Source organism: Apostichopus japonicus, chromosome 5 (assembly GCF_037975245.1).
Source record: "Apostichopus japonicus isolate 1M-3 chromosome 5, ASM3797524v1, whole genome shotgun sequence".
NCBI lineage: Eukaryota > Metazoa > Echinodermata > Holothuroidea > Aspidochirotida > Stichopodidae > Apostichopus > Apostichopus japonicus.
In genome coordinates, this window is record NC_092565.1 from 13,616,368 (window position 1) to 13,637,890 (window position 21,523).

The following is a 21,523-nucleotide window of genomic DNA, read 5'->3' on the forward strand; positions in this document are numbered from 1 at the left end:
GTTGTAAGGATTCTATGGTTGTAAGTCACCGTAACACAACTCACAATACGGTTAAGGCAGTTCCGCGAATTCCAACCACACATGCACAAAATGGACTGGATTTTGTTTGCTTAGTTACTAAATTCTTACCACGTTGTATGTTTCTTGCAATAGTTCGAACAGGTTTCTTCTTCGATATGTTGTGGAGCTTCAATTTCGGCTCGTTTGACAGGCTCGAACTGGTACGGTTCTATATCCTAACAGTAACACCTCAGGTCCACCCTCAACATTTGGTTCAATATTGGCATGATCATCGCCTTCACTCTCTGCTTCGAATATTAAAAGGGCACTCTAATTCTAGCCCAATTGCACTGCCTGGTGAAGAACCACTATCACTTTGAACTTCAGTTGCCACATTTGGTTCTAAATCTGACATTCCACGGGAAATTTAGATTTGATTTCGCGCCGACTTGTTATCGATTGTTTTGTGTATTTATGTACACTTGTTGGAGTGTAGGTATGATATATGTTCGAAGGAAACAGCAAGAGCAAATCATGTTCCTTCCTAAGATGTAGTCACATGGCGTCATGAGATTACGAAAATTTTCGGACGAACAAACTTTTCAAGCCCAAAGAGGGTAAATTAATTCTCAATTTTCGAAGGGAAAAATCAAGTTTTTAACTGGCAGAGTGGTTGACATATATATGTTCTAGAGAACATGCTTAGATGGATCCCAAAAATACTGGATGTTGAAATTTTGTGTCGTGGCCATAATAAGTAAGAATTTGAAATTTGCCATTTTAGACTCTATTAGCCTTTAAGTATAGCTAAGGGTATTGGTTATGATATGTAATCACGGAATATGACAAAAACGTCTCATCAGTTTGCGCTTGAGTGATTTGGGGGCAAATTTTGTGAAAAATCACCAAAATATCGCAATGTGGCACGAGATTGACACAGAAGTAACAACACATTGGTACACCATGTGTCCAAAAATGCACTGATGAAGTAATAATTAGACTGGAAGAACATGTTCATGGCCTGTAGAGACCACTGTACTACCTGTTGTAATGTCCAAGATATACAATGTGCTACCCCTTTAAGTAACTGCAGCTAGGCTTTTAGAATCTGTGGTCTCGTCGCCATTGTAAAGTTCTCTCCTCCAAAGAATACACTGACAGTATAAAGTATAATATATTCGACTTGTTGCTTCTATTTCTAAATCAGTTCTCTTCTTCTTAATAATAATATGTACATGAATTTAATACAGTTGGAACAAACAGGGTGAATCATGGAGAAGCATTGGCGATTGTTTGGGCGTGTGAGTATTTTCATTTGTTTTTGTATGACAAGGTACCCGGTGGTAGAGATACTGAATTCGACTTCTGCCAATTCAGTGATTCCTAAGTTGGACAAGATATTTTCCACATTTGGAATCCCAGAAAGTGTCAAAACAGATAATGGTCCTCCATTCTCAGGCGAAATTTTCAAGCAATTTGCTGATTACTTAGGCTTTCATCACAGAAAGATCACCCCACTTTGGCCAAAAGCAAACGCTGAAGCAGAACGCTTTATGCAAACTATTCAGAAAACTATTCGTGTTGCTCGAGTTGAAGGTGAAAATTGGCATCAGGAGTTGTACACTTTTCTTAGAAATTATCGAGCAACGCCCCATTCTAAACATCTAAACCCCCGCATGAGTTGTTGTTTGGAAGACCAATTCGTGTTAAACTTCCTCAGCTCACAAGTTCTCAAAATGATGAGAAAATATAGGAAAGAGATAGACTTAAGAAAGATAATATGAAATCGTATGCAGATTGTAAGGACAAGGCCAAACCACATATGTTTAAATTAGGTGATATTGTCCTAGTAAAACAACCTAAGCAAAACAAGTTCTCTACTCCAAAGAATACACTGACAGTATAAAGTATATTATATTCGACTTGTTGCTTCTATTTCTAAATCACTTTTTCTCTCAACAACTGTTTGGTTTTTACAACCCCCTGATGTCCTTCATGAGCCAGTTGAAGAACTTGAGCCTGTAATTCTTTGGAGTAGAGAACTTTACAATGGCGATGAGGATGGGATACATTGTGATCCATTCTTCATTCAGATTATAATAATCTGCAAAAAAAAAAAATCTGACAAAAGTTCTCTGTAGTGAAACCGGATTATAAAAATCTTCAAAGTTCTCACTATCTTAAAAGTCCCCAAAGTTTGTATTTCTGACTGTGAAAATGGCGAATCTTCAGTTTCCGGAATTCGGTTTCGGTAATGGATCTGATCAAGCAGATATTGGGAGTGGTTGGGAAAAGTGGATTGCTAGACTGGAACACTTTTTCATTGCATTCAACATCAAAGACAATACACGCAAGAGAGCGATGTTACATTTTGTTGGAGAAAGTGTTTTAGATATTTTTCACACTCTTAGTGACACTGGTGAAGCTGCTGATTATGTCAAAGCCAAGGAAGTTTGTCTACTTATTTTCAACCCGCTAAGAATGTTGAGTTTGAAGTATACAAGTTCAGACAGTCCAAACAAGATTCGAGCGAAACTCTGGACATGTTTGCCACTAGACTGAGACAGTTAGCACAGCACTGTAAATTTTCTGAGCTAGATAAAGAGATCAAATCACAAATTCTGCAAGGTTGTATCTCTTCATCACTGCGACGGAACATTCTGAAAATATACTTTATACCGTCAGTGTATTCTTTGGAGTAGAGAACTTGACAATGGCGACGAGGATGGGATGCTAATCCATTGTGCTTTGCACGCGTGGGTTTGCATCCCATCCTCGTCACCATTGTAAAGTTCTGTACTCCAAAGAATACACTGACAGTATAAAGTATATTATATTCGACATGTTGCTTCTATTTCTAAATCAATTCTCTTCTTAATAATAATATGTACATGAATTTAATACAGTTGGAACAAACAGGGTGAATCATGCATTGTTTATATATAAAGATAAGAGCATCACCTACTGGAGGGAGAGAGGTCAAAAGGCCACAGTAACGAGACCACAGATTCCAAATAATAGCCGAGCTGCACTTTACTTAAAGGGGTAGCACATAGTATATCTTGGACATTACATTTGTGTCTGTTGTTTTGATCTGTGTGTTATTGAGATGTGTAGTAGTACAAGTACAGTAAAGGATGGTATAAGGAGCCACTAATTTCAATGTTAAGCTATAGAACAAGTAAAACCTGAGGAACTGAAGTTGTACATCTGGTAGTCTACTTTTATACAGTGTAGTGCTGATAGTCGTGATCGATTAATCGCCAGTAGTCGCGATTACACTTTGGAAGTCTGATTAATCGCTCTCAAAACCTAAGTTGCGATTACTGGACTAAAGCTAGCACTACACACAATCTGCTATTGAAAAATAGCCTAACCTATCAAAAACAACACTAAAGCAGTTTGTCAGCAAATATCGCAAACACAGGTTCTTACAATATGCTACACTAGAACTGTGCTGTGTTTAAAAATCAGCAAGCACCTGTTCAGGTTAGATTCATGCATGTACTTGTTAGTAAGACGATTGTTCTGCAGTGCAACATTTAGTCCTAGCAATGTTTTTTATCATTGCGCATAATTGCAAATTCCCAAATTTTATTAATCTTTTATGATTGCCAAAGAATTTGTAATTTCTTCAAACATGCATGTTTACAGTATATTTCATTTCTGGGCCTGGTTCACATGTATCATATCAGGGGCGGATGCAGGATTTGTGACAGGGGGGGGGTCTGACTGGTCCAGCCGCGCCTGAACTTAAGACTATCTAAGCGGAGCACCACCATCGGTTGGTGCGGAGCGTACAAGAAAATTTTTGGCTTTACAAACCCCCCAGATTGATGGCCGGAAACAGCACTTCCTGAGTATTCTAAGCTGCATGTACCTAGACTGAAAATATGGATCTCATGTCTGCAATTTCTCAATTGATGAGAAAAAACAATCTATGAAATATGGTAATACATATCAGATGAGTTGAGATGATACAAAAATCATAATGCCTTTAGCCCCCAATCCCCCTCCCGTTCTGTCACCACTGTTTGATGCAGGGCCAGATCCAGGATGCTGGAAGGGTGAGGGGTTTGGCCTCCAGTGATCCTTGGGTCTAAGGGGAGTGGGTTTCACTCTATCCATTGTGAAATTCTTGGATATTTAAGTACAACAGGGAACCCCCTTCAATTTAGCCATACCAAGCACCTACAAAAACTCACTCGAAATGTATCTGCATCAGTACGAGTTAGCTAATTTTATTGATGATCTATTCATGGTAGATTGGAGAGAACCAACGCCGTGGATGTTAAATTTAATTATTTTTTTCTCTCTCTTTTTTTTTCTCTTTTTGTTTTTGTTTTTTTGGCCAAGAGCAGGGGGGGTCCGGACCCCCTGGACCCCCCCTCTGGATCCGCACCTGCATATGTCTGATAGAGTGTGTCGATTGCGGTGAAGTTTCATTTCAATGTGTCAAAATATGTGCGTGCTATCATGCTAGGCTAAAGCCTAGTCTAGAAGGTGAACGTCCTTCTACAGAAAACTCTTGCATAGTAATCATCACACTGCTACAGGGTGTTGCATCTATTCATTTTTTGCTGTGATTAGTGCTAGTAGTTGTAGTAGCCATGTAGATCCATTCCAAAATTTTTGATTTACTTTGAAGGATTTTAAGAAATGTTGAATATTGAAAGTTGTTGACAGTTTTTGTTTGGTAGATGTTTTAACATGAATTAGACATCACACTTTAAGACTTAAGAGAACAAATAAGGACAGTGCACCATGGAGAATGATTTGTTTGACTGTATTTTTGCAATGTAGAAATGACAGTGATGATGCCATAACTGTAACCGAGTATTGCGAGAAGAGCTATGCGATTAATCAACTACAAAAGTAAGAGTCGACTATCAGCACTAATACTGTGTACCTAGCAGAGCAAAAAGCGACAGTCAGAATTTAAATGCATACATTACAACGTAATATATGTGGTGTAAGAATCAGTTCTATTGAGACCTAGACTGCATTCAGAATAAGGATAGGCCTAGTAACACATTTGTAACTGGAAAGCTCACACCTTCACAATGTCAGACTAAGATTGGATGGCATGGGCTGATGAAATAAATGCAAGTGTGGCAAAATATACATCAGCCCCAGCAAGTTACACAAAGGGATGCAGGATGTGGACAGGTGCCTACACCATCAGTAAGCCAGGGGCACCAGCATATGGCATTATCCGCACAATGCCACCCCTGGCAGCTAAGAGAAGAGGCATCAGGGACCACATTCCAGCATTTCCTCTTCAAAGTATTGTGCAAAGAAATTAACTTTTAAGAACCAAATCATTTCACATCTCCCACATATGCCACAACAGCCTATGTGTGGAGGTGTCACATCCATTGCTTGTCTCTCTGTGAGCCATCATAGCACTGTGACAGGCCCTTAATAACCTGTTTACTGTAGATTTCGTCATATATCAGAGGAGAGTACTGCTTTAGTCAGTGCTCTGTAGAGAGACCTGTTTAGGTGTACTACATCAGAATGATAAGCTGCAGCCAATGTTCTACTGAACCCTTTACATGCCTTGCCATCAGCATCAGTTGTGAGGTACATGACCTTTAGTGAGTTCTTACCTGTAAGTAATTTGGCTGCATAAATCTTTCCACCATTTTGTTCATCTCCGATATTGGCATCTTTACTGAACAGCTCTCATGGCCTGGACATTGTACCTTGTGACCCCTTCTTCTCTTCATTTCATCAATTAAGTACAACTTGTTACAGTGATGCATATGGTAACCAATTTAAAATTTATCCATGGTGACATTCTCAACAATTGAATCAGTGCATTGGCTTGCAGGAACAAATGGAGTTTTACTTTTTGATGTACGCAGAGGGTTATTATATTGACAATCATATTCTGCAAAAATTGGAAAGTCTTTTAAGAGGCCATGCAGTTGCAGTGTCTCCTTTACACACCCCTTTTCTGACATATCATTTTCATTCATTTCTTCGATTGCAGGTCCACACTGGTTGGCTGACTTTTGTAGTGTACTGACAGCAGGACTAATTGGAAGAGAGACGCTACTGAGCAATCTATGAGCTGTACTTGAACTGATCAACATCTGATGCAAGCCTGACTGCCGTGCAATGTTTAGTTCTGAAGGATTCTTGCCAGGTTTGCTAATTTGTTTTAAAACTTTTGCAAATTTACTAACCTGTTTCTGTAGATTCTGCAAACACTATACCAATGCCATTATGAGCCATTTGATTGAGCTTACCAGCATGGTGCTTATTAGGACTGAGAACATGGTTTGTTGTGACTGTGTTGAAAATATCTCATGTCTCTTAACTGTTGAGTTAACTACTCTCTATACTCTTCCATGCTGAGCCTTTTATATGCAGGTTTGCAAGAGGAAATAGTTGCCACATCTGAATCAGAAGGGCTAGGCAGTCTGGTTGGCATCAGCTGTATGAGCTGTTAAGCCAAACCTGTTACCTGGCCTGAATTGTTGCATGCTTATCAAACATGCCTTTCCTTTTACCCATTCATCTAAATACCAATCAGTTTTTATCCTTAAAATATACCAATTTTCTAGTGACCTATTCACTAGTTTGTTTGTAAGCATTTATTGGAAGTCTTAGCAGTTGAATCGCTGCACATAGAATGATACAAGACAAGACTTACATTGAGAAACTAGTCAATATGAACAACTACAACGATTTAGGAACGTTGTTTGAACAGCGCCCTCATTCTAGATCTGATCACAGCTCGTACATAGCTCTCCTAAGTAGTTTTTGCAACAAAATCTGACAAAATACCTTGAAAAGCAGTGCCAAAGTAACAAGTACATTTTTCTTTTTCGTTTCAGGGCCAGAGCTAAGTGCTACTGATTACTGGATGATCAAATTTTCAGAGGGAAGAAGGCCAACCAAGTTTCCACCAGAGTGGGTAAGTAGCACCAAACTGAGGGACTGTGCTTAAAACACATTCGGTAGACCCAAGAACAATTAAGACATTCAGTAGATGCCTGTCATGCTCATGGAATGACTTCTTATCACACTACGGAATATGTCAATCATTGGGAACTCGCTTGTTTAAAGTTCAGTACTGTATTATTCATATAAACTGTACAACATGTGTGAGACACCATATGAAGAGTCACCCAATAGACAGAGATAAACAAAAATGATATAAGTCACAACTTCTCAAAATATCATAAAAAAGAGGTTTAAAGTGGAGTTTAAAAGTTCAACTGCTACTTAAGGTGGCATACTCCTGTAAGCGTCTATATCAATTTGCACCAAGTGTACTCATTCAGAAGAAATGCCAAAGAGCAACAGGAGAACATCTTTCTTGATATGCTATCAATCAAGATCTGGTTTATCTTGGCTTAGATGTTATGGAGCATGATTGGAAGTACAAGTGGTACAAAAATTGGGTCAATTGAGGCAAGTTTAGACCACTTTAGGCCTCCCTGGAGCAGCATGTGAATATTGTTTACTGCTGAGTAAAGAGGTTTGTTTACAAGTGAGGAAAACTTCAGTCTCTCATAGCAAACAAAATATCTACATGGTCATAATATTGAAAATTGAGGGTGCCATAAATTGCCAACTTGTCAGTTATCCAGTGATGGGTAGCATTTAGCTATTGAGAACTTCTATCTAGACTTACGGACTACATTACTTTACTGATTTAGTGTGTAAGTTGATGGGGCATTAAATGGGCACATGCTACCTTAAGTAAGAATTTGAAAATTGCCATTATATACTCTATGAGCTTTTATTATAGCTGAAGGTGTTGGGTATGATGTGTTATCATGGAATATGACAAAACGTCTCATCATTTTACGCTTGAGTGATTTGGGGGCCAAGTTTGTAAAAATATCACCAATATATCGCAGTATGTCATGAGATTGCTAGGAAGTAACAACAAATTGCCCCAAAATGCACTGATGAAGTAATGACCACTGTAACGCACACGAGCTGTAAAGCCGAACCGGTAACCTTGATTAAAGGTTGTTGCACACCTACCTAACATGCCTTGCTTTTTACCCATTCTTCTAAATACTAATCAGTTTTTAATCAGTTTTTATCCTTAAAATATAACAATTTTCCAGTGACCTATTCACTAGTTTCGTTTGTAAGCATTTATTGGAAGTCTAAGCAGTTGAATAGCTGCACATAGAATGATACAAGACAAGACTTACACTGAGAAACTAGTCAATATGATCGACTACAACGATTTAGGAATGTTGTTTGAACACAGCGCCCTCATTCTAGATCTGGTCACAGCTAGCAAGCCTGACTGCCGTGCAACGTTTAGTTCTGTGGGATTCTTGCCAGGTTTGCATCTTGGTTTAAACCTTTGTAGATGGGCAAGAGCTTACAGCACCTTTGTATCTACAGAGAGTGCATCCAAACACAACCTTTGAGCCAAGCCCCACAAATTCTTCATATCTAAGTTTGCAAGAGGAATAGGTGCCACATCTGCATCAGAAGGGGTAGGCATGTCACCAGTGCGGTTGGCATCAACTGTACGAGCTGTAAAACCGAACCTGTTACCTGGCTTCAAGGTTGTTGCACCCCTACCAAACATACCTTTCCTTTTACCCATTAAAATATAACAATTTCCTAGTGACCTATTCAGTGGCGTCTTTCGCGACTGACTGCACTTTTGTTCTGAACTTTTTTTCGATTCATTTGTCCCCACTGGCGCTCACTTCTCAAAGTTATAAGCCTCACCCAACCAAATGTTTTTTACCTACTGAAAGAAAGATAATTTGCAATGTGTTTTTCAATGGTTAAACTGATATTATTATTACCATTAATATTGTATCGACTTCCCCAATAATTCTAACCAATATGGAAGGGTAATAACACAGCAATGATTGTATGTTTTTGGCATGCAATGTAAAAACCGGTGCATGCCAATATGATATGCACATTGACATGTGTAACGCACGCAAAACGCGAAAATTTTTCCAACTATTGTCAGTTTTATCAAGTTCGGGGGGTGAGATACCCCTCCCCACATCCCCCCCCCTTCTATCCATGTCCCTGGGTGTAAGTCACAACTACTCAAACATTCATTAAAAGAGGTTTAATGTGGAGTCTTAAAATTTCAATTGTTAGTTAAGATGGCATACTCCTATTAGCATTTACATCAATCCACCACAAGTGTTCTCATTCAGAAAAAGCAACAGGAGAACAAATATCTTGATATGTTATCAATTAGGGTCTGTTTTTTTCTTGGCAGGGATGTTAAGGAGCATGAAAGAGAGTACAAGTGATACAAAAATTTGGTCAGTTGAGGTAAGTTTAGACCAATTTAGACCTCCCTGGAACAGCATACAAATATTGATTTCTGCTGAGTAAAGAGGTTTGTTTACAAGTGAGGAAAACTTCAGTCTCTCATAGTAAGCAAACAATCTGTATGGTTATGATATAGAAAATTGAGGGTGCTATGAATGGCCAACTTGTCAGCTATCCAGTTATTGGTTGCATTTAGCTTGTGAGAGCTAAATAGATTAAGGGATCACATTACTTTTTGATTTAGTGTGTATTTAATAGGTGTATACTACCACAGACCCTTTTATCATGCCGACTAGTATTCAGCAATTGGTTGAGCAATGTTGTGTGCCTATGTGTAGGACATTTTATTTGACCACATAAGAATCATAAACATTTTTAGAAGTCCAACACCTGTTAACAAACAATTTTATAACTTGTTAGTACTTTTACAATCATTTGGTCAGCATAGAATGTCATTAGTTGTATCACAGAAACTATATTTGGTAAGTTGAAACTATGAAGAATCAACAGTGTGTTTTGTTTGTTTTCTATCAAAATAGGAGTTAATGGCCAAGTTGAAAATTCCAAGGCTGCTGCTAGTGCTTGAGGGAAGACTAAGAGCAGAAAGAATGCCTAATGACAGAGAAAGAAGACATATAATACAGACACTGTGTGACTACATGGTAGGATATACATGGCTAAAATAGGTAAACAGTTTAATACTGTAAACTCAAACTATATCATTGCCAAACAGCTCTCTGAATCTGAAATAATCATGAGGAGCGATTTAATGCTGCAACGTTACGCTGGATTAACTATCTCAAGATCCGACTCTGGGCTGACGTCAAGGAAGTCGACTGCATTCAAGTTTGTTTGTACAGTGATTTTTAGTCCGCATGTATGGAAAAACTTGATTAGGGCTTTTCGTATTCTGTCTGCTTTGCTGCCTGAGCATGACCTCATTACTGCTAGCCCATCGTCCCTGTATAGTCCCAAACTAGTGATGTCGGGGTTTTTCTCCAGTTTGTTCAAAATGAATAGTCCCACCAATTTACAAACTTCCGCTCCGTCAAATGCACCCATTGAGACGTGGAACTGGTTACCCGTGTCTCTCTTCTCCCAAGTCTTGCCCTTGTGATCGTGAAGGAGAGATCGCCTTGGGTGCATGATAGTCTTGTATTCAGTATCACTGTTTCTGGTGTATGCTCTGGCCCATGCTAGACATTTGTGTATGAGATCCTTGCTTATCGAGGGGTAAAAATCAACAATATCAAAGACCAGAAAGGTGAGACTGCTCTTTTCCTGTAATTTTTTAAACCATTCCAGTACGCTTGTGGTATGTCTGTATTTATGCGGTCAGGCATGGCCTTGCTCACTCGTCCCATTTCAGGTTTTGTTGGGTTTATTAGCTTGCATTTTGTGTTATTTTGAAAAAAAAATTTGTGGTCCTTGATTGTCACGAAAACCGTTTTGGGTCCAGTTTTATTTATTCGGTTACCTATTTTTAATTTGTCAGCTAGACTTGTGTATTCATTGTCTATTTCGGTGGCGGTGTTGCAGTCCGCATATTTGTATTTCTGAGATATGTTTACAGTTAGCAACTCACCATATTCGGCGGGGTCCATCTTGTACATGTTCCTGGTTTTGTCCGCTTCCACAAAGATTTCTTTAGAGGATGTGATGTTTTCTACGTCCTTCTTGAGGTTGGACAGGAACTTCTCAGTCACTTCCTTGAACCTAATGTTCTCGACCATTTCCAGCATATCGGACTCGAATGAGACCAACTCCAGGATTTGTGGTGGGGCGCGTCTCGATTTTAGCCCGTATGCATCGGTGGTGGCGGTGTTGTCCTCGTCACGGCTGGTGTCACTTGTTTCCGCATCGGTGTCAATGTCGGCCAGGAAAAATAATGCTCTCCATCGCATCCGTTTATCAGCTTCTCTGTCATCTCTAGCAGTCTTTTCAAGTATTCTCTAGTTGATGGCAAAGGAATGTTCTTGCCCAAGTAGTTCATGTTGTATCCTTCCATACTAAGCTGTAAAAACATGTACTGCTGTTAGTAGGTAGAGTGCTCAACCGAGGTTCAGGAGCCAAACTATAAAATATAGCTAAATACTATCAACGGTGAGAGGGCTCAGTACCCAAGTAGAGCATGATTGATATATATATATAATATATATTTAATAAACGTTAAACTATTAAGAGTCCATTGTTACTCAGAGTTTCACGCTTGTGCAAGTAGTTGTACAGCAATCGTCAGGCGTACTGATCTGTTATTAAGTATGGGTCGCTATTCCACGAACTACCATATATATATATATATATATATATATATATATATATATATATATATATATATATATATATATATATATATGTATATATATATATATACATATATATATATATATACATATATACATATATATTTATATATATATATATAAGAAGTAATCAAAGTACTTGGCGTATAGTTTTGTCACGCAAGGCGCCCCATAGTATTGATATCAGTAGTAGGACGTGTCAATTTAGGTGTAGCACACATGAATTTAATAGTAGTAGAAGTACATGTCAAATAAGTAGTGGGCCTAGTACATGTCAAATTAGTAGAAGTAGTACATGCCAAATTAGTAGTAGTATATACCTGTCAAATTAGTAGTAATACATGTCAAATTAGTAGTAATACATGTCAAATAAGTAGTAGTACATGACAAATAAGTAGTAGTACATGTCAAATTAGTACACTTCAAATTAGTAGAAGTACATACCATTAGTAGTAGTATATGCTACTGTGGTCCTTTTGGTGTTCCATATACGAAAGCCATCAGTCAAATCTTTGACGGCTGCATCTCTACGGTTGACTGACTTTGATGAATAACCAAACAAGAAACGTCCATATTAATGAGGTATGCAAGGCACGCAAGAGCACGCGGCAAAAGTTTGGTTGTGTCAGAACCGTATGGCTTCATGAAGACGTTAATGTGTTAACTCTTGGACTGCGTGTGCTGATATGCTGTGAATGTGAGTAAAGTATTCCAAATTGACATTGAAATATGTATTGCTAGTCATGCAGACGTCAAAGTGATAACTTTAAATCCGAACTTGGAAAAAAATAATACTTAGCACTTCCTTTATCTTACTTAATGAGTAAAAAAATACCTAATATTTTTTGGGTACACTTGACACATTATTTCTCACAAGAAATGGTTGCTCACATTTATTTTCGGACACAACAGTGTACTTTTCACAAACGCTGGTAATTTATGGTTTTAATACACTTAATGATTAGACCCCAAAATACCAAAACTTTGCTCTGCTGTGGCTTGAAAACTCCCCATATTGATTAGAAATTATCCTTTCAAACATTTCTGATGGCAATCACACCAACTTTATTATTGGGAGGCATCTTTTTTTAATGTCAATATGGGAATTTGACTTAATGTCAAAAGGTCAAAAGGCGGAGTAGAACAACAAAGGTGGTGTTTTTTTTTTATAACTCTTTGTCTCGATTGTTATAAATCTATCCGGCCACTGTACGTGGCAGAAATTTTTGGCAGCATTTTAGTGCATGCGTTCATGCAATTAGCAGCGAAAGGACCGGGGGGGTGGGGGGGTGCAGGGACAATGATGCAAGGGACAAGAGAAGTTGGGTTTCATGAGCTTTTGTATCCTTCCAGAATTTTGGAGGTTTTCATAGACATTCCTGTATTTTCTAATGCAAATAGCTCTTTCAAATTTTCTACTGCCCTTTTCCCTAAGTTGTCAAGTTTAGAGGATAAATCTGTCCTTCCTCTGGACAAGCATCATTTTCTTTCCGCAGGTAGGCGTAGTCCTTCCATATATGATGGGCTGTAATTGTTGTACTCCCCAATCCTAACTCCTGTGAGTCCTGTCACTGTACCTGTCCCAAATCCCTACCTTTCTCACCCTTCTGGAATCCATTTAACATTCAACTGTTAGACCACACTGCTACTGTAGTTGAACATTACGGTGGAGTAATTGCACACGAGAATAATCAAAATAGAATATTTTGGAAAACAAAAGTCGATAAAGTAGTTTATTATATAAACAGTATCAGTAAATGGAGCAGCAATAAGCTGTAACAGAAACCAACAGGGTAGGATGCAGAGATATTTATATATTGAAAGCTTTTATTTAATGCAGTTTGGTGCCTTAAATCAGCAATTGCAGTTTTTACCTAAGTACCCAGTTTATTAATGTACTCTCATTAGGAAACCGGAGGGGCACAGCTACTATTTCGAGGGAGAGAATTAGAAATTGTCTTTAATTTTCATTGAGATGACAGGGCACTACGGCAACTTTGTAGTTTTAGTAGGAAAACAAGGCTATTTACATACACTTGTGAAAAGGCACCAAGGGGCATGGTTTCCAGAGTGAGAAAAAACATGTAGAATTGACAGAATTTTAAGAGCAACTTTTCTTTCAGTGGTTTGTTTAAAACTGTACATCAAAACCTGAACATTTACCGCAGCTGCTCAATATTTACTGGCTCTTGGCGCAAATTTTGCTGGAGTTTTGGACAGTCTTAGAGCCATGACTTAGATGATAAAGTTGTAGGATGATCAAGAGGGCACCTAAGGCATTGATTGAAAGGGTTAAAGGGCATACCGCAGTTGTTGCTATCAGTGATGGATGATTTTTAAGCTCATTACCGCAAGAGGTATTTTGCCATTGACCTGCTTCCTGATGTACATATTCTTACGTTCATTGAGTGTGTTTTGTTTTTTTCTTCTTTCACCCTCTGTCTGTCTACATTGTTGGTTCTCTTTTCTTTCATCCTTAGCTCCAGTTTATTCTCCCCACAAAAGGTCGCTATAGAAAATTTAGGAGATACGGCTCAGTCCGAGTAAACGCATGGCTCATCTCTGAATACGGAGTCCAGTGGTAGCGATAGTTACAGGGATCGACATTTTAACCAGTCATAAGTAAGTTTCACTCTCTAAACATGTTTTAGTTGAAGCAAGGTTTTGTCAGCTGGGAACATATTATCTATGTTTTATTCTTTTGTAAAAGAATTCAAAAATAAGAAACTGACTGGGAAAAGTAAATGCAATGTACTTTATTGAGAAAAGTTATTGGATAATCCCAAACTGAATGTTTACTTACCATAAATGTAACTGGTTGAAAGGTAACGATGTGTCTTTTTAACGACATTTTAAACTATCTCAAGTTGTAAAGGATTGGGATGGTAAAATAGAAGTCTATTTGGGGTGGGGGTGAGTGGAGGAGGGGTGGGCAGCTAAAATAGGCTGCTTATAACGATATGATTTTAAATTTACACTCTAAACAGTTGACTGTTCTGAAAACTGCACAGTGCATTTTAAAGTAGACCACTATCTATTTCTTGCTGTAAAGCAGAACTGTTTGTGACTTTTGGTTGAGTTTGTTTTGATCTCATATCCCTTCATGTAATGAATAGGGAGATGAGATATTGTACTTCACCCCACATAAAAAATGTGAGTGAGTGTGTGTGTGTGTGTGTGTCTGTGTGTGTGAGTGAGCAAAATTAAATATGTCGCAAACTCCTGCTAGACCCAAATTCATGTCAAGTTCAAGCTTGGTGAGTGGGTGCCTGACCATGTAAATTCATGCCTGCGTGATTGATGGCGTCAAGGAGGTCGAAGGTCAAGAAATCTAAAACTTGGTTTTTAGCCATTTTCTGCATGCCAACTTGTTGGACAAAGGCATTAAACCACATTATATGTAGAGAATGAAGAGACAAAGTTTAAAACAAGACAGATTTAGCTGTTTAGGCTTGAAGTTAACGGGTCAATTGGTCTAAATTGTGCACAAGAGTGTGTCGTGAACTTCTCCTAGACTGTAAGTCTGATCAGGTTCAAACTTGGTGGGAAGGTGCTTGACCATGTACTGTAAACTTGATCTTGGGTGATTGTCTAAATGTCATAGGTGAAAGGTCAAATACCCAGAAAGTGTAGCCATTTTCTGCTTGTCAGTATGTTGGAAAAAGTCATTAAACCACAAAATATGTAGACTACTATAATGGGACAAATTTTAATTTAGAACTTATGCAATTGTTAAGGGTCAAGGTCAAAGTTCATTGTAGATCCATTCCATCAAAAAAGAGATGAGTACCATAGATTGCCATCTTGTCTTATGTTTAAATCACAATAGATGCTAAGATCCCATAACAAGGGAGTTTATTAGGCAAGTTTCAGGAAAGATATGATTGATAAAGATGGCTACCTTCAAGGTATGCAAGGAATTAAGATGACTAATGAAGCAATCCATGACAGAATGGAGGTGAGATGACAAAACTATTAATTAATGGATCATTCAACTGTCAATTTGAGTATAGTAATTAGTTTAATGTAAGTTTAATTGCTTTGTTCAAGGGCTGTCCTAACATGTTAGTGTTTAATATCATTAGATGTAAGGTTAAATTGCGACTAACATGCAACATCATGTAACATGTTGAAAATTTCAAGTTTCATTGCTTACACTACATTTCGTGTTTAATAGAATGCTGAGTGAAGATACCCACTGCTGTAGGGGATGAAAAATTTGGTGTTTAATCCACAAGCTCCAGCTCATTCATTGGGGCTCAAATTTCAACTCCTACCCAGATCCCATCAAAGAGAGTAAGTGACGTCTGCTCCTGTAACGCGACAAAAGCATACAAGACGGTGGTACAGTATGAACAGACCTTATGGGGAAAAAGTTAACACGTCATTTAATGAAAGTGAAAATATTCCCCATCTTGGTGGGGTGGAATTCACTTCCCCTGTGGGTTAATTGTATAACAAAGGAGAAATCTGTTAGCAACGATGATTATTAATGAATCTTTGCGTGATTGATTACTAATCCATCTTTGCGTGATTGATTATTAATCCATATTTGCATGATTGATTATTAATCCATCTTTGCGTGATTGATTATTATACAAATATTGAATGGTTATGAGTGCAATAGTGCAAATATTTCATGAGTTGAAATATGGAATATTGAATGGAACAAATTACATCTTTCAACGAATGAAATATTTGCACTATTGCACGAATGGAAACCATTCATTATTTGTTTTATACAACATATTATATTAAGATGGATGCAATCATGCAACAGATTGTTTTGAACAGACAGGTTTCTCTGCTCTCTTTACCATTGAAAAAAGTGCTACCAAAAAAGTATAACTCATGGTTCTATTTCATAGAGTGGAATAGAGTGGATTTTGCATGCAATCAACAAGCAATTGACCAATCAAATGACCAGACTACAATTAGATGTTGTATAATATTTGCATGATTGATTATTAATCCATCTTCTTTCTGCTTAGACGTTGAACGACAGCGTAGTAAAATCAGAGGATTCCGTGAAGAGACTGGTAGCAGAGATCAGGATGCTAGGTCAAAGGGTCTTTCAATCTCATAAAGCCGTACAGAAGGAGGAAGAGCCAAGTGCATTTTCAAGTTTCTTCCATTTGGGTTTGGTACGTTGAGAGTACAAGATGGATATGATGCTCGCATTGTATAAATTATTGGTAGCAGTATGCTGGAGACAATGGGTTGTAGGACTATTGTTTGCAAGCCGGTCACAGATATGGTCATGTGCGAAGAAAGTTGGAATGAATTTCAAAACTAACCAATGAGTCTGTCTTGAGTACAAAGATTTACTTCGCTGCTAAATAAACCCGAGCGCGTTTAGCAGGAGTGTCAAGTATAAATCAGTGACGTTAAAATTTGGTCAAAATGTTCTATTTATGGTTGTTCGCAAGCGAAGATGTTACCTAACTCATATGGAATTGATACCAAGTTTTGGTATTGAATGAGTGCAGTTGTTAATTTTTTTGTCCCTGCCATCCCCACCCCACCCCCTGAAAAAAGTATCCCTGTGATGAAATATCACTTATTAATATTCAGTCTTACCCAAGGCGATGGAGTACAACAGAGTTGAGGAGAATGGAATTTTCGGAACGTTAAAGAATACATCAAGTTTATTTCCTTCGTCCTCAGATGTAGTGTAAAGTTTTTTTTTTGGTGAATATTGTAAGGATAACAAGCTCGAGTTCCTTTTTTCCTAGAACTGAATAAGTATTCAAGCAAAGCAAATTGCTTTTTTTTTTGGTATTGAATGAGTGCAGTTGTTAAATTTTTTGTCCCCGCCATCCCCACCCCCGGAAAGAAGTATCCCTTACCATGATGGAATAACACTTAGTAATATTCAGTCTTACGGAAGGCGATGAAGTACAACAGAGTTGAGGAGAGTGGAATTTTCCGAATGTTAAGGTGTCACTGTTCCCCTGACCAACACGGGAATAGTACTAACTTTGTTAATTAAGGCGAGGATAACAGCTAGGTACTTGACTCCATAAAGAACTCGGACATGTGGGTGTATAGAACAGAAAAATATAGTGATACAATTACCGACTGAAACACCCGTTCATATAGAACTCGGACATGTGGCTGCATGTATAGAACAGAAAAATATAGTGATACAATTACTGACTGAAACACCTGTTCATAAAGAACTCGGACAAGTGGGTGTATAGAACTGGCATGAGACTCTTCCGCGGAAACGCGGATTTCCGATTTTTTTTTCTTTTCATTTTCGCGTTTTTTTCTCGTAATTCGCGTTTTTTTATTTTTTATTTTTTTTTTATTTATTTAATTTTTTTTTTTTTTTTTTGCCGAACATGCTGGACTGTGAAGGGATGGAACACCGAATTTGACCAGTGGTGGAATCAAGTAGCACAGAGCAAGCAAAAAAGCCTTTTTTTGGTTCAAAAAAGCTAATGGATAAATTATACAAGCAGAAATTCCACACTTTTTTGGCGAGTTACGTGATGTGATAGATTCCATCTAGAGTTCACCATTTTGCATCTAAGCCCTCCTTACCTGGCAAAAATTTTCTCAAGGGTAGGGGACCACCCCCTCCCCTTAAACCCCTCCCCCAGACTGCGATCGATGAATTTCAGATTTTTTTTTCCCGGCTCAGTCTCATTCCTGATAGAACAGAAAAATATAGTGATACAATTACTGACTGAAACGCCCGTTCATATAGAACTCGGACATGTGGGTGTATAGAACAGAAAAATATAGTGATACAATTACTGACTGAAACACCCGTTCATATAGAACTTGGACATGTGGCTGTATAGAACAGAAAAATATAGTAATACAATTATTGACTGAAACACCCGCTCATATAGAACTCGAACATGTGGGTGTATAGAACAGAAAAATATAGTGATACAATTACTGACTGAAACGCCCGTTCATATAGAACTCGGACATGTGGGTGTATAGAACAGAAAAATATAGTGATACAATTACTGACTGAAACGCCCGTTCATATAGAACTCGGACAAGTGGGTGTATATAGAACAGAAAAATATAGTGATATAATTACTGACTGAAACACCCGTTCATATAGAACTTGGACATGTGAGTGTATAGAACAGAAAAATATAGTAATACAATTATTGACTGAAACACCCGCTCATATAGAACTCGAACATGTGGGTGTATAGGACAGAAAAATATAGTGATACAATTACTGACTGAAACGCCCGTTCATATAGAACTCGGACATGTGGGTGTATAGAACAGAAAAATATAGTGATACAATTACTGACTGAAACACCCGTTCATATAGAACTCGGACATGTGGGTGTATATAGAACAGAAAAATATAGTGATATAATTACTGACTGAAACACCCGCTCATATAGAACTCGAACATGTGGGTGTATAGAACAGAAAAATATAGTGATACAATTACTGACTGAAACACCCGTTCATATAGAACTCGGACATGTGGGTGTATAGAACAGAAAAATATAGTGATACAATTATTGACTGAAACACCCGTTCATAAAGAACTCTGACAAGTGGGTGTATAGAACAGAAAAATATAGTGATACAATTACCAACTGAAACACCCGCTCATATAGAACTCGAACATGTGGGTGTATAGAACAGAAAAATATAGTGATACAATTACTGACTGAAACGCCCGTTCATATAGAACTCGGACATGTGGGTGTATAGAACAGAAAAATATAGTGATACAATTACTGACTGAAACACCCGTTCATATAGAACTCGGACATGTGGGTGTATATAGAACAGAAAAATATAGTGATATAATTACTGACTGAAACACCCGTTCATATAGAACTTGGACATGTGGGTGTATAGAACAGAAAAATATAGTAATACAATTATTGACTGAAACACCCGCTCATATAGAACTCGAACATGTGGGTGTATAGAACAGAAAAATATAGTGATACAATTACCAACTGAAACGCCCGTTCATATAGAACTCGGACATGTGGGTGTATAGAACAGAAAAATATAGTGATACAATTACTGACTGAAACACCCGTTCATATAGAACTCGGACATGTGGGTGTATATAGAACAGAAAAATATAGTGATATAATTACTGACTGAAACGCCCGTTCATATAGAACTTGGACATGTGGGTGTATAGAACAGAAAAATATAGTGATACAATTACCGACTGAAACACCCGTTCATATAGAACTCGGACATGTGGGTGTATATAGAACAGAAAAATATAGTGATATAATTACTGACTGAATCACCCGTTCATATAGAACTTGGACATGTGGGTGTATAGAACAGAAAAATATAGTGATACAATTACTGACTGAAACACTCGTTCATATAGAACTCGGACATGTGGGTGTATAGAACAGAAAAATATAGTGTTACAATTATTGACTGAAACACCCGCTCATATAGAACTCGAACATGTGGGTGTATAGAACAGAAAAATATAGTGATACAATTACCAACTGAAACGCCCGTTCATATAGAACTCGGACATGTGGGTGTATAGAACAGAAAAATATAGTGATACAATTACTGACTGAAACACCCGTTCATATAGAACTCGGACATGTGGGTGTATATAGAACAGAAAAATATAGTGATATAATTACTGACTGAAACGCCCGTTCATATAGAACTTGGACATGTGGGTGTATAGAACAGAAAAATATAGTGATACAATTACCGACTGAAACACCCGTTCATATAGAACTCGGACATGTGGGTGTATATAGAACAGAAAAATATAGTGATATAATTACTGACTGAATCACCCGTTCATATAGAACTTGGACATGTGGGTGTATAGAACAGAAAAATATAGTGATACAATTACTGACTGAAACACTCGTTCATATAGAACTCGGACATGTGGGTGTATAGAACAGAAAAATATAGTGTTACAATTATTGACTGAAACACCCGTTCATAAAGAACTCTGACAAGTGGGTGTATAGAACAGAAAAATATAGTGATACAATTACCAACTGAAGCACCCGTTCATGATAAAGAACTCGGACAAGTGGGTGTATAGAACAGAAAAATATAGTGATACAATTATCGACTGAAACACCCCTTCACGTTAATCACACCCTTCACATAAATCACAAATTAGGGAATGATTGAATTATAACATTAGGAAATTCTAGAAATTAAGAAACTTGATCTCTTTTCACGTCTTCTGATACTTAAAGTTCAAATGACAATTGGAACACATTGGAACACAGTGTGAACACATTACAACTGTCTGTAAAAAAGTTGCAAAAAGCACTGTTGTTTTAGCTAAGCTTAAGCATTATCTGCCACAACACATGTTAAAGATTCTCTATCAGACATTAGTCCTGCCACATATTACGTATTGTTGTAACATATGATCTGGTACTAGATATACAAATCTGAATCCCATTTATATTACGCAGAAGAGAGCAGTCCGCCATATAACACATGCCAAACCACGGGACCACACAAATCCTCTTTTTAAGCGTTCTAGGTTGTTAAAAACTGATGACATTATTAGGGTTAATCTTGCAACATTTGCTTATAAGGCATGGAATGGACTGTTACCAAATGCTTTTAATGACTACTTAATAAGTAACAATGATATTCATCATTACAATACCAGATTTTCAGGCAATGCACATTATAACAGATACAATTCTACAATGGGGATGTTATCACTAAGGGCACGTACAATCAAAACATGGAATTCTCTATCAGACGCTATTACAAATAAACCCTCTGCAAAATCATTCAGAAGAAACTCAATTCAATAAATAATTGCATCTTATTAATCGAATATGTTCATATTTTCTTATACATTTTCATTTCTTTTTCCTTTTCTTTACAGGGAGTCCTCTACTTTGTTAAGCCATCTGAAGGTTTTTTTAGAGGACTTCCTATCACATTGTATATAT

The 21,523-nt window shown here is 37.6% G+C and overlaps 1 protein-coding gene across 14 annotated transcripts in view; it reads left to right on the forward strand.

The window, feature by feature from the left end:
* LOC139967733 (uncharacterized) overlaps positions 1 to 21,523 on the forward strand; it is a 52,922-nt gene that overhangs the window by 23,080 nt on the left and 8,319 nt on the right. For 5 of the 14 annotated variants that reach the window (XM_071971767.1, XM_071971770.1, XM_071971768.1 and 2 more), the window contains 6 exons: positions 5,999 to 6,154; positions 6,849 to 6,928; positions 9,831 to 9,953; positions 14,075 to 14,216; positions 15,772 to 15,890; positions 16,586 to 16,738. In XM_071971767.1, coding sequence (XP_071827868.1) covers positions 6,127 to 6,154; positions 6,849 to 6,928; positions 9,831 to 9,953; positions 14,075 to 14,179 — 336 coding nt within the window. In that variant the 5' untranslated portion in view covers positions 5,999 to 6,126 and the 3' untranslated portion in view covers positions 14,180 to 14,216; positions 15,772 to 15,890; positions 16,586 to 16,738. Of the gene's footprint in view, positions 1 to 2,844; positions 3,214 to 5,998; positions 6,155 to 6,848; positions 6,929 to 9,235; positions 9,292 to 9,830; positions 9,954 to 11,804; positions 12,292 to 14,074; positions 14,217 to 15,467; positions 15,553 to 15,771; positions 15,939 to 16,585; positions 16,739 to 21,523 lie in introns of those variants that run through there. The other 9 variants (XM_071971778.1, XM_071971775.1, XR_011793106.1 and 6 more) reach the window with 8 other exon arrangements.